Source organism: Agelaius phoeniceus, chromosome 5, assembly GCF_051311805.1.
Source record: "Agelaius phoeniceus isolate bAgePho1 chromosome 5, bAgePho1.hap1, whole genome shotgun sequence".
Classification (NCBI taxonomy): domain Eukaryota; kingdom Metazoa; phylum Chordata; class Aves; order Passeriformes; family Icteridae; genus Agelaius; species Agelaius phoeniceus.
In genome coordinates this window covers 21,887,137-21,906,126 of record NC_135269.1, presented here as the reverse complement: position 1 = coordinate 21,906,126, position 18,990 = coordinate 21,887,137, and the positions used below count along the sequence as shown (strand labels likewise).

The window sequence follows — 18,990 nt, the reverse complement described above, 5'->3', positions numbered from 1 at the left end:
CTCTTCTCTTCTCTTCTCTTCTCTTCTCTTCTCTTCTCTTCTCTTCTCTTCTCTTCTCTTCTCTTCTCTTCTCTTCTCTTCTCTTCTCTTCTCTTCTCTTCTCTTCTCTTCTCTTCTCTTCTCTTCTCTTCTCTCCTCTCCTCTCCTCTCCTCTCCTCTCCTCTCCTCTCCTCTCCTCTCCTCTCCTCTCCTCTCCTCTCCTCTCCTCTCCTCTCCTCTCCTCTCCTCTCCTCTCCTCTCCTCTCCTCTCCTCTCCTCTCCTCTCCTCTCCTCTCCTCTCCTCTCCTCTCCTCTCCTCTCCTCTCCTCTCCTCTCCTCTCCTCTCCTCTCCTCTCCTCTCCTCTCCTCTCCTCTCCTCTCCTCTCCTCTCCTCTCCTCTCCTCTCCTCTCCTCTCCTCTCCTCTCCTCTCCTCTCCTCTCCTCTCCTCTCCTCTCCTCTCCTCTCCTCTCCTCTCCTCTCCTCTCCTCTCCTCTCCTCTCCTCTCCTCTCCTCTCCTCTCCTCTCCTCTCCTCTCCTCTCCTCTCCTCTCCTCTCCTCTCCTCTCCTCTCCTCTCCTCTCCTCTCCTCTCCTTTTTTTTTCCACCACCTTATTTAAGAGCTGTTTTGTGCCAAGAAAACGATGGCGTGCCTTATAATTTTTGCCTGCCTGGTATTGTATAGGTAAAGAACAGCTGGAATAATTTTAATCTGTGCTTTCTATTTTAATGAAAATAATACAAGAGTGAATGGTGCTTCTGAAAAGCCCAGCTCCTGAGTCTGATAGAATATCTGCCTTGGTAAAGACAAAACCAAATACTTCTATCAGCACCAGAATGAAAGATGCCATATTTCTTACAAGCCTGTGTAATTCTACTTGGATTCTCAGCTGTGTCACATGTCAGGCTTAGTAACAGATTTCAGCAGATTTCACATTTCTTCCTTGTGCAGGTAGCTTTGGTCCCAGCAGTGGATAGTCTGTATCTTTCTGGTAGCCATTGCTCTTTTCTCTGCCCATTTGTCCATTCACACAAAATATAATGCAAGGTAACATGTCTGAAGATTTCTACTGCTTTCGCATCTGACTGATATTTTACAAAAGCTCTTCTTCTACTGATTTCTTCCAGAGATTCCCCAAGGGCCATGTGGGCCATTCTGGGGAGGGTCAATAATGGTGGGCAGAACCATCTCCTCCAGCAAATTGAGAAGCAGTCACTGGTGCTGGTGTCAGGAGGAATTCCAGATCTCCAGGGCTCTCTCTTCCTTAACAATCCTTCTTCCTGTCTTCCCTCTCTATGCTGAAGAATGAAGATCACAAGTCCTCAACCACTGTGAAATTCAGTTTTTCTTACTCTGTTGAAAGCCACTCAGATAACACTCAGCACTGTGCAGAGTACATCCTTTTACTATGGCAGAAGTGTTGTAATAATCTGTCTGAATTGACATTGCAGAAACTAGTCTTCCCAATCACAGCACTTGACTCTGCTGCTATCAACCTGAAATAGTCCCTGTGAAAGGTGGTTTCCTTCTCAGCATTCTTACAATGGCAGGGCACTTTAAACTCTTCTCTTTTTGGAAGTACCCAGCCATGAAGCCTAGTTTCAGTCTCTATTGTGGGGAAGAGCAGTTAGAACTCAAGAAGTGTAGTCCAACATGTTCCATGTTTAGACAGAGTGAAAAGGGAGACTTCAGTAAAAGAGACCCACTTAGTTCTTTGTTCCTTTAAGGATAACAATTCACAGTTATGCTTTTTCTTCACCTGAGTATCCACATCAACTGGGCTGTAATATGAGAGGGCAGGACACTCATGGGTCTTGGGACTCTAAAGATTTTTGAGATTTTTAGAATAAGATTATATAGTGCTCCATAAGTCCACAGGTCATTTTTGGGAAACATAATATTTATCCTTTCATGATTACTGTGCATGCAAAGCTATCCTTCTGGAATTCTGATGGTCCGTACTTATTGAGTATGAGTAGGGAAAAGAGAATGTTAACTGTGCCTCAGAAGTGAAAATCCTGTTGTTTCTTATCATACTTTGATATCATATCCTTTGAGGCAGGGGACCATGCTCTTCTGGCATGTCCATACAACATGATTACCTCATTACTCCTGTATGTCAAATGCTGCTGGTAATACAAGCCACAGGCTTAGGAATGGAAATCAAAGTCCTGATGGAAATCAGTCCATTAGGAAACCATTTCTATCCTAGATAGAAAAATCGGTTTCTCAAGGTTGGCTCTCACTGAAGACAGAAATTTGGTTGTGATTTTCCAGGTGCAGTGATAGAGTGTTAGTTCACAGAGTTTCACCAGAGGCAAGTACCAGTGAACTAGTGAAAATAGGCTACTTTTTCATCCATTCATCAAAATGTCGGATCACCCTATCCAGAGGCAGGAAACCCAATAAATATTGCAGGTAGATGTGGTATTCTTTTAGAAATTTTATATGTTGTTTTTTTGTCCAAGTCAGGAGTTACATTAAAAACAGCAGCAGACTTAGATTTACATGGATGAGAAATAAAGAAGAGGAGAAAACAGCCTAACAGTTATTAAAAATATATCTTCATTTTGGCTAAAGAATTGATCAAGTATCTATTCTTTATTGTATTGAGAACAATAAAGTAAATATCCTCTTAATGGTTTAAATTAGATTGCAATTAGGGCTTGCAATTGTTGGCCTGGTAACTGAGTTTTTATGGTGTGACTATCTCTGGTCTTGGAATTGATAGTTAAATAGTTAAATAGTTAAATAGTTAAATAATTAAATAGTTAAATAGTTAAATAATTTTAGAGCATATTAGATTGGAATTCCTTTAAGATGTTTTCTTGTTGCCTATGATATACTTATGCTGAACTTTCATTCTTGACGTTCACCAATATTTTCCATTTTGGAAGATCCTGGAGTACTTACAAACATATGCAGGAGTTGAGTCTGCAAATCATGCTACATTGGCTTTACATGGTACTCTTATTCATTGTCATTTTTTTAGAGTTGGTGCAGACACAGCTGTGCTACACACTCCTTGAAACAAAGAACATTGATCCCAGGGAATTGTATTACACCCATGGGACCTCATTTGATCTTTGACTCTTCTTCAGCTCTCCAGGACAGAACAGTTTGTATCAGAAAGCCAACAAGAGGCTTTTGTAAAAAACCAAAGTTCAGGGGTCTTGAGGAAAGCCAGTGAGCAGATGTGGTTTGCTCTGTTGTCGGGAGAGATGAAGGAATAAACTGATGTTGCATGAGGAGCAGAGGGAGCCTCATCTGTTTGTCTTCGATTTTCTTAGCAGAGAGGAAGCTGGACAGAAAGCCATCTGAATTATTTAATCTACCCTGCATCCATCATTTGCAAGCAGGCCATCATTCCTTTTTATAGATTGAATGATCAAGCACCAAGCAAGGGATGATGTTTTTTCCTTTCCTCCATCCCATTGTTGACAAGGGACCATCCTCTAAAGCCATTTGGTCTTGTATTGATATCCTTTGGATTTGGCAGACAGCAGTCTCCCTTCCTACAGTGTTTATCCACATGATGTATTGCTAGGCAGCAATCACTATTCTCTATCAGCCCTAAATAAGAGCTAAATAAACCAAGCTTGATTCCTGGCTTATGCAGGAAAAGGCTTCAGTGTTCCCCCTGTATTTTAGCAATCTGTTTCTGTGGCTATTCTAGTTTAAATTAACCTATCTACATCACAGCTAGCCAAAACTGGACACTCCACCAGGCCATATTTCTTGGTATTAACCTTGCTTCAGTGCATCTTGAGATCACAGATGTTTGCTCCTCTCATTCTGGTGGGTCACAGACAGCCTGCTTTTGACAGTCACTTGCAAGACTTTCCTCACGTGAGCTGTTGAAGTTCAGTGTGTGATGTTATGTCTTACATATCCTTCTTGTTTATTTCAGCTTTAACAGGTTATCTTTTATCCACTCTCTCCTCTTTATTATTTTAATTTATTGCACACAATGTTTCCCCACCTTTTATGTGCATCTGTCCCATGTAAAATATGTCCCTGGGGACAAAGCTCCTAGGGTAAAGATAAGAAATAAAGAGAAAGACCCTCTGGGCCCCTTAAGAATCACAGATCTATATTCTCCCATGGAAGGCAAATCAGAGCAAATTTGCTGGCTTTTGTTAACTCATTTGTTTCAACACATGATTTATCACCAGGGTCTCCTCTCACATCTCTGAAACAAACACCAGATGCTTTCCACGTTTCCTTATTTTTCCAGCCATTTCAGATTTAGCCAGCATCAATTCCTATATCTCAATGAGGGCCCTGTTTGTGCAGTCTGACAATAAAATCTATATCTTTATTTGCAGCATTTAGTGAATTCCTAAAATGCAGTCGATGGCCTCTTAATGGTTATTTCATCTCTGGGTCAGCTTTTAGCAGATCCTCAGAATAAAGATGGATGCAAGCCCTCTGGAAGCCAAGCCCCCATCACTGTGGTGGCACAGTGCAGAAATGGCAAGCGAATTAGGAGGGAGGCTGGGCATGGGAGCTGATCTCTAGGCAAACAGTGTGAGCACCAGTTCTGACTTTTCCCTACAAAGAGGTGGAAAGAGGAAAGAGAGTTCAGCAACCTTTTGCACTGGGTTTTAGCCCATCAAGGTGGGGGAAAAAATCAATTGTATAAAGACTCATGAATATCCCTACATGCTTTTTTTATTTTACTGACCTGATGGGACATCATAAAACTTAGCATTGATTTTTGGAGGGGAAACAGGAAGGAAAACCAAAAGGCAATACATCAAAAAGTTCCTTCTGAAGAAAAGACCTCTAGAGAGCAAGTGTCGAGCAAGATTACACTTGTCTCGCAGCTTTGAATTGAGTCAAACCCCTAAGACTAATTTACCCGGACTTTTCAGCCTTGGAGATAAAAATATGCCCATCTACAATCTGTGAAAACCTGCAAGGTAGTGAGTGGGGAACTTCTAGCAGGGTGTAATTAGGGTGTCTCTGCTATTCCACAACTGCTCAGTCACCACAGTATCCTCTAGGCCACTGTCCCCACATTTTGACCACTATCATTCCATTAGGAATTAATTTTTCCTGGTATCTAATTGGAATTTTCTTAATTCTCTCACAAATGCTGAACAGAGTGGAAAAATCTCTTCCCTTGACACTAGTGCAGTCCAAAGACTGGTTGACCTTTCCCACAAGGAAACATATCTGACTTGTGCTGGACTTGTCCATTAAGGTGCCTGCAAGTCCCTCCTTACTCCAGGACAAATTTCTCAGAGAAAGCAGAAAGTTGCACCATTTGGGCTACTCATTGCTCTGAACAAGCAAAGGTTGAGTGGGTGGTAAGCACCATTCCCAAGTATGACCTGTGGATTTGAACTCAGGCCCCCCAAAAGAAAGAAATCCCTGTGTTCTCCTGTGTGCCATGAAAAAATCTTTCAAGAAACTTTTTATCCTGCTTCCATCACAGATTCCCAATATTTATAGCTTTAAATGCTTTTATGCAGGGGGAAAGACAAAGAAGCATCATTATCATGTTTCAAAAAGACAGCAAAGTGCTTTTTCATCTCCATTACTGAGAAATTGAGTCAACTTTACTCTATATAAATTCTGTCTCTGAGAGCTTTTGTTCAAATCATATTTGCTACTTAACAAAACTTGATTTACTGAGGGGGATATGCTAAGAAGAGATGGAAGGGAAATATTAGCATTTCATTGGAAATTTTAATATTGATATTAAGTGGAACCAAACCCCAGACAAATTGGTGCTTTTATTAACTTAGACTGTAAGGAACTAAATATTTTTCTTCTACTGTTTCTCCTTCTTTTCCCGCTTTTACTACTCCAGCCCTACATATCACACCATTTTTCTCCTGTGTGAGATCTCGCAATGGTATCATCCATGATTTTTTCAAAATCATGTACTGAAAACTATGGACTATGTGGTGTCTATAGAGGAAGTGAAAGGCAAATAGCAATGACTACCTCCAAGCAGAAAGCAGATGAGCCTTTCCCACAGAGGTCTAGCAGGACTGTGTGCAAACTGATGAGATAATGGCCACTGACGCTCAGTCAAGGTACACTCTGTTACTGGCACTTCTGTTTTTAGACCTTCATTCAGTCCTGTCAGTCACTGCTCTTCGTAAGGATCCCAGCAAAAAGCTCCTTTTTGTTTTCATGTGTTGGAAGGGTCACCCAAGAATACTTCTCCTTGTTAAATTCACCTTGAATTGTGAAGCCAAACATGATTTGTCAGAATGGGTCTGGGAAAGTTATTAAAGTCATGCATAATAATGATATATATTTCATTCCTTTTTTTTTTTTTTTGATCACTGCTTTAATCTTGGTGAATATAAACTTATATTTCACCTGAAAGATGAAAAAATGTGGGTTTTTTTATGCAGGCAACAGCAATATCAGGACAATACCAGTAGAGAACATGTTCATAAATCACACATCCATATAAGACCATTAGGAAGTCACTAAGTCTGACATCAGATTGGAGAAGTGGAACTCTTGGAAAGATTCCAGCTTGAACTGAGGAAGAATATTTGATCTTTACTTAAAAATTGACTGAAGTGAAGAATTACCATCAGCCTTGTTCACTGCTCCAAGCTGATAGTGATACTCAGACTTCCAAACTACCATCTTATTTTCAACATGGTTGTATCCACTTGCTGCTTTCCAGCCCAGATAATTTGGGATACCTGCATGAAACTTGGTGAGAAGTTGCTGTGCAGGTAGCATAAAAACATCTCAAAACCAGATCTATTGATTGTCCTTTTTCAAGCCTATAGGAAGTAAAACATTGTTAGACTCAGGAAAAAGCGAGTCAGTGCTTTTTGAATTATTTCTTGTTGGTCTGCCAGGACTCAAGCTAAATTCTCTTAACTCTGCTCCTGATTCATTGATCTTTATGGCAAGCTTACCTAGAATCTGTTGCTGTCACTGGTAAGCAGTGACACAGGCAAATAACACATTCACACCATTGATGAACCTGCTCAGTAACTACTCATGAGGGAGCCAGTGATTCATAGCTTGATGCAATGGAGAAGAGTATGCCACTTGCAAATAGTTTCCAGCTGTTGATTTAGATGTATATGCTAAACACCACTAAAAAGATGCTGAAATGAAAAGGCCAAAGAAGTAAAAAATACTGGTGTTAAAAAAAAGCGGCAAACAAATTTAAAAAAATCAGGACTACAGTCACACATTCTTTGTAAGAGTAGAAAAACTCCACAAAAACAAAATATGAAAAAGTCTGAAAGAAAGAGTTAACAGGTTCAGATCAGTCTTCAAGTACTGTATAATTCTCCACCACTCATTATTTACACCTCCCACACAGCCTTTCCCTTGCTTCTTGTTTTCTGCTGTGATGGAAATGCACTGCTGAATCTCTACTGTGGACATTATACATTGTTTATTAAGTATGTAGAACATGTTTTGAAAGAAACACATCCCAGGGTACATCAAGATATGTCAGACTGTGATAGGTTTTCTCTGAGTGTTCAAGGCTGGTGAAGCAGAAGAATTGGTGAGGACTAAAATGATTGATCTGTTGGGTGGCTTGAGAGGTGTTGATTATAGGGCGTTGTAGGCTTATGTAGGTGTATGGGCAACTTACTAATTAGTATTTCACCATATTGTATAGTAGCTAGCATAAGCAACAGGCATATTTTTATAATGTACTATAATGTATGTTTGAACTTTAGCACATTAAAATCCCCTATTTCCTGTTTAAGTGATCTATTTCTCATCACCTAGAAATAGCCTCTTTTGAAATCCATACAGTTTTTAGAAAAAACTTTAGGAATTAACACATGGTAATTTACTTCTGAGGTGAAATAAAGATCAGGCTGGAAAGAAGACATTTTTAAGGAATTATGAAATGGAGGTAATTAACCCTTAACCACTTTCCACTTAACTAATTAACTGCTTAACCCTAAAGTATTTATAAAAATATAGTGGAGTCTGTGATGATCTGCAGACTTTAAATCACACTCAAAAGCCTTTCTAGGAAGTACCTTCTAGCTAACCAAGTGTCAATGGAATTGCTGCAGGAATTTCAAGAAGATATTTCATACCTAAGTAGGAGATTAGGAGATCAAATAACTTTCTCTGTAATTCTATCATTCGGAACTTTCACAGAATAAAAGGTCTTTCTTCTGCAGTTCTCCAAGCACTTAAAAAATGAATACATTAAACTTAATAATTCACACATCATCTGCCCCTTTCTCATCTGGGCAAACTGAGGCACAGGGAAGTTACATAGCTATGTTTTTGGAAGTGGTCTGGAATGCTGGGTGCCATCACTTTGAGATGTTCAGCGTTTGATGCACAAAGGGGAATTAGACATGTCACATTTAAAGGTCTGAGCTCCTGAGCTCCACCGGTGCAGTGAAAGTACACAAGGCAGCAGGAGACTGACATCCTCACATCCTCATTTTCTCTTTTATTCTTCTCCAGTGCTAAACAGAGCTTAGCACATTGCATTGGCAACTTTGATTCCATATGACTGAGAGGATCTGCCAGTGCACTTCTCATCCCTTGAAAAGAGAGCCTTCATGTTCAATGTGTGGATCCAAAGTCTACCCAGTAGATTTAGTAAGGTCAAAGAGTGTAATGAAAAGTAGGAGTGGATTGCAAAATGCTAAAAATGTTGCTTCTGATGCCAAAATCTAAGATAATCTGCTGCTGCTCCTCCCTGGCTTTTACCCAAAAGCAATTCACATACCCGTAACACATTATGCTGTCACTATCATTACCCACCAACCTTTAGAAATACAGGAAAAAAGACTCAAGACCTGGATAACCTGGAGCCCTGCCTAGTCCCATGGCTTTGCCCTCTCAGCCTGTCTCACAATGATGTCTCCAAGCACAGGCATACATAAGCTGCGTGTGCAACATTTTTGGCCTTCCCCATTGAGTACTTGCTCTGGCCAATTTTTCTAATCAGTGATCAGTGATCACCAGACCATCAAATGGGCCATACACACCCAGCAGATGGCAGTGGCTGTGCTCAAGCATGACAGCTCTTTGCACGCAGAACTGGCTGCAGAACAAAGCAGACTGTTCAGGCCACCAAGACACAGCTCTGCCTCTTCTCTGAGCCCAAAGCAGAAAGCAGTTTGCTACCTGCTAAGGCACCCGAGTGTCCTATTTAAAGTCTGAAGCATTCTTTGCTGTAAGCTAGAAATGTGCCTGGGAAGCAAAAGAGTTTCACTGACTTCTGCTTTCTAGGACTCCATAGGAGGCCTTTCAGTTAGGTGAATCCATACAGTCTGGCATAAATGAGCAGGAAAAATGGGCTCTGTAGTACTATTCAGCCCAGGGATACACTGTCAGCAGGAGTAGCCGTACCTGACTCTAAAGGAAGCACTATCCTTTGAAGGACCCTAAAGTTTTGAGAGCAGCCAAAGCTTGTGTATGTGCTCTATGGTTTTCTATTTATCCATGTATCCTACTTCCAAAACCTCATGGAAACTCCCAACAGTCATCTCCAGCATTTGGTTCCTCATTTCCTGGGGTAGGGAGAGTAATTGAGCTCACTGCTGAGGGAACTGTCCTTTATCATTGTATTTCATATATCATTTTGGAAATCATCCAGCCCCATTTAATCTAATCACACTCTTCTTGAATATGATAGATTTAATTCATAATTCCTCTGATGCTAGTATTTAATAGCTGTGAATATAGAGAAAGCAATTTTTTGTTTGCTTATACTAGGTAACAACTTCAGTTATAGGCTAGAGCCCCATTATGCAGGAAGCTGTAAAAATAGCAGTCACAATAAGCTTGTAGATGGTTATCATGTCCCTCAAGCCTTTGGCATGTTATTTTTTAAGGGAAGGAGAGTTTGAAGATAGATGAAACTAATCAACTTTATAATTCATACCTTTACACAATTTTGATTAATTCATGTAATAAGGAAGTCCCAGAGCATCCCCATGGAAGCAGACTCTGAAGCAACTTGTCTGCATGCACCTCACAAAAAAAGCCCAGAACAGGAGCCAGTACACCCATTATGCTCTCAGCAGCATCTTACAGGGGACTGCCAGTTCTGTCCTGTGACACAGCATTTCCATTTGTGCTTCCCAGTGTTTGCACAGGTATTTTCTGACATTGGCATATGAGATATGAGTTTGTGTTAAAAAAATTGGTGCATATTTCATGAATATGCTGTGCTAAATGGAGATAGTCCCTCTGCTCCTCATACCTGCTGGAAATCAAAGGCATGGAGGAGTGCAACACAGCCACACTATTCAAATCAATATGTTGTCATTTGCCATTAACCTTTCCATTCACCTCCAGCATTGCTCTTTTTCAAATCAATTGGAATCAGTTCTGTGCATGAGCTTTCCAAAAGCACCACAAAAACTGTACAAAAAGCAAGCAAGAATACTTGGAGTGGTTCATCTCCTCGTGGACCTAAACTTGTGACAAAGAAACTGGGAAGTCAGTCTAGGTGAGGAGCTTACAGCACAGCATTTCGAAGCCCTGGAGGGAGCAGGTGGAAATGCTAATATCCCTGCATTTTGCTTATTACCAACTGGAAGGGAAAGTGAGGGCACATTTTTTTGGTTGAAGACAAGTGTGAGTTAGATTGGAAGATAGTTCTGGTCCTACCTTGCTGAAGACAGTGAGTGGACTGAAGAGCCCTGCATTCAAGTTGGAATTCAGCTTCTGCCTTCAAAGAGCTCATTTAAAAAAAAAAAAATTATCTGCTTCATGTAGCACCTGTATAACAAAGACATTGTCTATGGTGGAAGTCATTAGGATCCACTGGAACAGAAGCAATCATCCATCTGCAAAACAGGAACATAATAAAAAACAGACTGAGAATCCCAGCTGTAGAATTAACTGAATTGGATGCAAATGATTTTTTTGTCTGTATAAAGCACTCACAGTTTTTTTTTGGTGATCTATCTGTATTACATGTAGCAGTACAGTGTTATCCAAAGGTAGATTAAATTAAACTTCTCCTCCTCTCAAGGGTCATTCCTTATAGCTAGAAAACAATTCCAAAGTTAAGAGACTTTAGTGTAAGATTTACTGCTCACATTTTGACCATAGTTTTAACATATGTACAAGCAATAATAAAGAGCAATTCAACTGAAGAACTGAAAAGTACATTTATTGCAGAGACTCACACTTCAGTTTAAAAGGGAAATTATGTTTTAAAATATAACTTTTATTAAAAAACGTATTGGTCCACATTTAAAGTAGACTGTCAAAGGAATTGTAAACAATAACATTGCTACTATCAGAATTTGTAAATAATAATAAGTGCAGGAACCAAGTTGTGGCTACAGTTCTGTCCAACTAGATATTGTAAAAACAAACAATGGAGGTGTTCTCTTCCCAAAACCTACACTTTCATGGCTTTTTCTGTGTTGTGGTTTGACCTGGCAGGCAGCTAAACATCACACAGCCACTTACTCATTCCCTGTTCCAACCCTGTGGAATGAGGGACAGAATTGGGAAAAAGTAAAAGTTGTGGGTTGAAATAAAGGCAGCTTAATAGAGTGAAAAAGGAAATTATGATGATGATGACAATGATAATAATTAGTATATATATATATATATATATATATTTTTTTTAATACAAAAAAGTGATGTATGATGCAATTATTCACCACCTACTAACGTATGCCCAGACTGTTCCTCAGTAGCAGTCCCCAGCCAGCTTCCCCCTTAGCTTATATCCAGAGCAAGATGTCATAGGGTATGGAATATCTTTTGGGCCAGTTAGGGTCAACTGTACTGGCTGCATCTCCTCCCAGCTTCTTGTGTGCTCCAGCCTACTCACTGGTGAGGTGGTGTTGGAAGCTGAAAAGTGCTTGAGTTAGAGTAAATATTGCTTAGCAACAGCTAAAATATTGGTGTGTTAGCAACATTATTCTCATCTGAAATCCAAAACACAGAACTGTGACAGCTACTGGGAAGAAAAGTAATTCTATCTGAGCTGAAACCAGAACACTCTGGTGGAGGGCATAGTTAATGATTTGGCATACTTCAAAATTACCTGCTAAGTCTCTTAAGCTGGAATAAATGCAGTGGCTTAATATTCTTCCATGTTCATCCTAGATCTTGTCCCAGCATGGAAACCTAGACACAGATGCCTCTATTTCCACCAGAAGGAATAGGGTCTATAATTCCTAGAAGAATGTCTAGCTGCTTACCAAAACAGGCACAATACCCAATAGATGAAAAAGGAAAGCCATGAGCCAATGTCTTATGTCAAATGTAAAATTGCTTTTGAAATTTGCATTCTTTGTCTTCCAGAAATATTTAGGGGGTGGAGAGGAGAAACAACTCTCAGACTTTAGGAAAATGTTTTCTTCTGCCTCTGAAGTACATTTCACATTTCCCTTCAAAATTGTCTTTAACAATATGTTTTCTACTAATACTATAACAGGGTTCTGGTTGTAAGCCAGAGTCCTGGTATCTTGTCCTTTTTGAAAACTACTCTGTTATTTAAAAACTACTCTAATATTTATCAATACATAATTGACATTTCTTTTAGTTTTTCCTCAACAAACTACCCCATGTAACCCTCCTTGTTTTGGCTTGATAGGAAAGCCAAAAAGAAGAGCATAAAGTATGCACACTTTTTCCTTGCTTGCTTATTTGATGCCTAGGTCACTTTTGCTGTCAGAATCTATTTATTGAATAAAACCGATTTTTCCCCTTCTCAAGATATAGTGAAAAATGTGCCAGATCTCCCAGTACAGGGATGTTGGTTACTAGGAAACACAGTCTCCAGAGAGCAGACTAGGAGCACAAGCCTTGGACTACAAAGATTTATTTGAGGAAAATTCCTACAACAAGGGTTGGAATTAAAATAATAGTAATCTAAAAAAAATGCTTTTGCTGAAGGACAAATTTAAGAAGAGAAATTGATCTCTGTAAGAGTCGTACAACAGTCTTCTCTTGTTCTAAGAAGACGTAATAGTCCAAACTTGGTAGATATCTCTCAAGAAAAATTGAAAAAAGTCAAGTAGAAAACAAACAACCAACCAAACAAACAAACAAGAAGGTATAGGGATTCATGAATCATATAACGGTTTGAGTTGGAAGAAACCTTTGAAAGGCCATCTAGTCTAACTTCCCTGAAATGAGCAGGAATATCTTCAACTAGATCAGGTTACTCAGCCCCATCCAACCTGACTGAATGTTTCCACAAACATCTCCCAGCTCTCTGGGAAACTTGTGACAGGGCTTTACCACCCTCACTTTAAAAACATTTCTTTCTTATATCTAATCTAAATAACTCTCTTTCAGTTTAAAACTGTTAGCCCTTGTCCTATCACAATAGTCTTCCTAGGAAGTTTATCCCCATCTTTCTTTTAGGCCCCTTTCAAGTACTGGAAGGTCATAATAAGATCTCCTCAAAGCTTTCTCCTCCAGGTTGAACAACCCCAACTCTCTCAGTCTTTCCTCATAGGAGGGGTGCTCCATCCCTCTAATAGTCTAATAAAATCCATCTGCTTTGAATTTAAAAGATTTCTGCTCTTCTTTGGGATAGATTCTTACAAAGATATGTTCTGGGCAAAATTGCATTTGACTAATTAGGAACTTTGTCACAATTCTGCATTTGAGATATATTGTCCAAAGCTTTTTCTAAATGATTTTCTGTCTCTCCTATGAGAAAGTCCACAACACCCAGTGGGTTATATTGTATGAAATTCCTCAATGAGGTCTGGAAAATATGCAAAATAGGAAATGATCAAGCCATGAGTCACTGAAGACAAATTCAATCCAAAACATTTTTAGTACTGGAGCAAGGCTCCAAAAGGATCAATGTGTCTGTATTACTTATTTAGAATGGCATATTTTAGAAAGAGAATTGTAGGGAAATCTTCCCTTTTTAGCCACTGTAGTTTCACTCATCTATCACCAAACAGCATAATACGTGTTCCAAGGAAATATGAAATGAATGAAGATCCCAGCATTCAAGTGTCCTGAATGTCATCCCAGTAAAATGTAAAGCCCCCTTGGAAAATTCCTAGAGAGGCTGTCAGCTGATAGCCTATTATGTCTGCTCTGAAAGAACCATGAAAGAAAGCACTGCCTCTGGCTATTTGTCTTCAATGAAATTGGTGTGTGTCAGATGCTCTCATGTTCCAAAACACAGAGTGGAGGTAACTGCAAGAGCCAGCTGGAGCCTGGCCCTGCCAAGCTGGTGCCAGGCAGCTTGAAACAAACACTGGCCTTCCCACCCAGCAGTTTGCAGTGCTAAACTCTTTGAAGGCAGGCAGGCAGGGACAAACTTGTGAAGGTAAGCACAAATGTATGATGGGGTGGATACCAGAAGAGGAGGTAGCCTTAATCTTGGTAAGTTGTTCTCAGGTGAACAGAAGAATAATATGCTTGCCTACTCTTAGTTCAAAGAAAACCCCCAAAAGAAAAGAAAACAAAACAAACAAAACAACAAAACAAAACAAACTAACAAGGTATTTGAAAATAAGCAAAGAAACCATTTTGGTCAGAGCACCAAAATAACCATTCTGAAAATGTTCATGGTCTCTCTTGGGAAGAGAACTTTGAAGCTCATAGCCTGGGAAGGCCTTATGTACCCTTTCATGCTTAGGAGACTGAAATGCCTCTAGAATAACAAAAGCTTCTCTCGGACTCTGACCTCAAAGGCTGGAGGAGTTATCCAGGTCACAAATATACATCTGCTTCATGTAGCACCTCTATAACAAAGACACTGTCCATGGTGGAAATCATTAGGACCCACTGGAACAGAAGCAATCATCCATCTGCAAACACACAGGGAAGGTGTGTTTTCACATAGCACTGAAGACTGGTGATTGACCCCACATGTAAAAAGCAACCAGAATGGCGCCAGAAAAATGGAGGGACATCAGTAGACCAAGGATAATTGTAGTTGGGTTTACTGTGGTGTAGTTTTTATCACAGGCAGTTGCAAACATGCTTTTTTGGTTTAGTCAAAATATCAAATTATGCAGAAAACGTGGGGGATGTGCAGCTGATTGAGGAGACCAGGAAAGATAATGTCCCTGAGAGAGGGATTCATGGCCATTTACAGAGAAAAAGTCAATGTCCCATGCACTGACTTCCAGGGCCCTCCAAGGAAATGGCCTTAATTAATACATACTCAAAACTGAAAAGGCAGAAGCATGTAATCAACTTGCTAAATTCCAGCTTTGATATTAAAAGGGAAGAGCTCCTTTTCTAAGCCCTCAGTATAGTATTCCACTCATTCATTCATTCATTCATTCATTCATTCATTCATTCATTCCCTTGCTTGAATTTTTGTGTGGGTATTGCCAGTTCAGAGAAAGGAAAATCATTGCATTTGAATTTTGCTGATCATTTGACCATGCTAAGCACTTGGGATAATGCATCAAAAACATCAGCATAGTAGAACCACAAGAAAAATTGTCACATGTTCTACACCAACTGTTTCACAACAAGTATCAGTAAAACCTGGTGTCAGCAGTGACTAAAAGCAATTGACATGGTCAGTGTCAGTTACATATGAGAAGCATTTAGGAGTAGATGGTTTGGACTACCAGAATCAGGTTGTACCCATTAGTAGATATTTGGTCTAACAGAAGTAAAACTCTTACTTTAAATAATTCTAGGAGCTTGAACTCCCTCCTGTGTTCATTAGTCATGGATTCATGTACCTGACAGGACACATAAATGTGAAATAAAAATCATCTTATGTATAAAATACAAAGGGAGGTCAAGGGATGGCTGTATAAGCTTGAACTTATGACAACTCACTGCAATCAACAGCCTTGGGCAGTCACCTTTGAGCAACTAATTTGCTGTTTCCTGTGGAAACCTGGTATTTGCATGGGATGTGGGTGGACTCTGGGCAGCAGCCAAGCTCCTACAGCCTCTCCCTCCCTCCTGTCTTCTGTGGGATGGAGAGAAGATAGAGAGGAGCTGAGAAGACTTGTGGATCAAGATAAAAATAGTTTGGTAAGGTGAAGCAAAGTTGCGTGTGCTAGCAAAGCAGAGGAGGAATGTGTCCACTACTTTTCTCTCAGTGGCAGCCAGATGTTCAGCTGCCTCCTGGAAAGCAGGGACTTTGAATCCCAGTGGTTGTTTTGGAGGACAAGTGCCATAAAAGTATCTTCCTTTTCTTACTCCTCTCCTTGAGTTTTGATTGCTGAGTATGGCATGATGTTGCATGGAGTATCTCCTTAGTCAGTCTTGGTCACATGTCCTGCCTCTGTCCCCCCACAATTTATTAACTACCCAGCCTACTCTCCAAAGGAGGCAGAGTGGGAAAAAGATGCATTCTTGTCATTGTGCAAGCACTGCAAAAATAGCTGAAGGCTGGTGTGTTATCAGCAAGTTTTTGATCACAAATCCAAAACTCAGCACTGTACAGCCTGCTATGAAGAAATTTTACCGCATCCCAGCCAGACTCAGTACACATGGATTCTTAAGACAATACCAAGCAGGAGAAATAAGGAGAGAATCACAGAAATTGCAGTCAACAGGAGCTAGTGAGGAGAAAAGTCTCAACATCTTCAGTCCTAAACCAAAAATTATAGTGCTAGGCCCAGAGGAATACAGTGGGTGATTCTTTATGGCAGGTTATGGACTTCAGGCCTTGGATCTGAAATAACACCACACCCAACTGGTATAACAAGCAACAGAGTGGGAGATGTATATTAGGACATCCTGGGAAATGTCCATTAATAACAACTGCATTAACTACAATTAGTGAATGCCTAAACAACAACTGCATGTGGCATTCTAATTTTGTCCTTGTTTCTATGCTGGGAGAAATTTTCAGGTCATGAACAAGAAAGCATGGCTGATGTAATTCAGCAGAGCATAAGAGTTCTTCATTTGCTGGAGGTTCTTGCCCAGAGATACAGTGCACTGGATCTGCTGATATATTAGCATGTACTGCTCTTCCCCCATCTTCACCAGTTAGGACTAGATAATACTCTGTGACTTTCGTCTGAGTGATAGCATCAAAAAATTCAAAAAGCCTGGCAAATTACTGGTAACAGTGTTAAGACCCAGAGACTGACACAGAAGCTCAATAGGAGAGCAAGCCCAGTGCTGTATTAGGAAAAGTCTGGAAATGGCAAGAATTTAACATCAAGGTCTTATCATCCTTGTCAGTCACCTGCTTTGTTCTCCCAGGAGGAATCAGAGTAATGTGGCATAAGTCCAAGAACATACTACTTTTGAAACTTTGTCTGTCCTAGACAAGGAGAAGTTGCCAGACTGTTCAGCTGGAGGTGTCTGCAGAACTGCACAAACATTTGACATGTCCTTAAGTGTGGTAAAAGGAAAAATGATGCATAATACCTCATCTAATGCACTAACCTTTTGCGCATTTTAGTTTTCTGTTTCCTACTTACCTAGCTTTTCTGCATCTTTATTGCTTTGCCACCTTACCTTCATGGGATTCTTCTGCTTAAATAGGCTAATAAAAAGCGTAACAAAAGTTATCAGTTTTGGTTGACAGAACATCAGGAATTTTTTTCTACAGCCCATTCTGGAGTTTCTGAACAGTTTGAGTGACTCCCTCAACAGAATCCTCCCTGTCTGTGGAACATGAAGTGGAATGTCCCCCTTGGCACCAAAAAGCCTTGGCCTAGTTCTTTAAACCTAGCCCTTTACCCCAGCCCTTTTTCCTTATCTACTCAAAATGTCCCCAGAAAAAAAACATATAACCTCAAACCCTAAGACTGCTCCCTTTCTTGAGAATTTTACCTAATGTATAGAGTTCATATCAGTGCTATTTAACATTTGCAAAAAAAACTTGGATAAGCCTAGGAGAAACCACACTTGCCATAAGGAGTAGGATTATCCTGGAAAAAGCCCACCAAAGACTGCTTCCAATTCATTCAAATATGTTTAGAGGGAGTGTCCTTAACAGACTGGCAAAAAGCACAAACACCCAGAGGAAGATTCTGACACAGAGGTACAAATTAGGCACAGGGAAGCGAATAACAAAGATTTAGGACAGTTATACATGATCAAGGTCTGAAACATAAGATAAGGGGATCTGTCTGGGGAGGCTTACAGCAAGTGCCTTTTCTGAATGTGCTGTGGTCCTTTTCTAAATCTTTAAATGTGGCTGTGGGGCCCATTAGCTGAGTCAAGGCAATTGTTCATGCATAGTCCTGCCCTGTGGCAAATGTGAATTAATGCGTGATCTCTCAGCCTTCACATACTGAGGCAAAGCTCAGCTTATCTTTTATTAGCTGCAGGCTAACCCTGCACACAGACCATGGCAAGGGATCATCTGATGTTATTACCTTCTTCAGGAGACTGAAAGCTTCCAATGAGGCACTTAAAAAGAAAGGCAATCTGACTGTGTCAATAATTATTAATGATTACTTTTTGGGGATAATGACGAGGTGAAGAAGTCGAATGTCACAGTAGTGAAGTCTCAAGTGAGCCACAGTTTGAATAAATCGTCAAAAATGGATCAAAACTACCTGTTTGAAAGTGAGGTGTTTACAGGGAACTCATCATAAGTATGCAGATTTGAAAGTACTTTGGTCTTTGAAAAAGGTTGTTGATTTTTCCAGGTAGCTCCAAACCTCTCAAATAATGGATCAACACAATCTCCTTTACCCTTGACACTCACTCCAAGGAAAAGTAGAAGTTTTGAAAGTGTTCCTAGGTGATTATTTACTGAACTCTGTGAGCTCCAGGGAAGTCCAGGATGGGGCATTGGCCCCACAGCTTTCTAACAAAAGGCTAAAGAACCTACATTATTAAACAGGGGTAGACTGAACAGGCCCTGACGATCTCTTTAGACCAGACCTGATGAGATCATCAGCAAACATCAGCTGAACCCTTAGATGTACCATTAACTTCTCCTTCTTAGGAGAAGATATGGATGATTTCTGTCAATAGGGTCAAATCCTGTCTCACTGGATTCCTGTGAATCTTGGACATTTTCTAAGCAAGGCTGAAGGATATTTTGCATAAGGCCATTATTGCAGAATAGCCCCTCCAGGCCCTTATTCAAATTGTTTCATTTGCTGTGCTGGTTCTTCTCCAGAGAAAGGGGATATTTT

General features: G+C 40.1%; 1 protein-coding gene across 1 annotated transcript in view; it reads right to left on the bottom strand.

Annotated features, from left to right (window-relative positions):
- The window catches only part of ISX (intestine specific homeobox), a 95,469-nt gene extending 84,726 nt beyond the window's left edge, over positions 1-10,743 (bottom strand). Inside the window, exon 1 of the mRNA XM_077177996.1 lies at positions 10,577-10,743. Coding sequence (XP_077034111.1) covers positions 10,577-10,652 — 76 coding nt within the window. The 5' untranslated portion in view covers positions 10,653-10,743. The remainder of the gene's footprint in view (positions 1-10,576) is intronic.
- Positions 10,744-18,990: the final 8,247 nt, after the last annotated feature.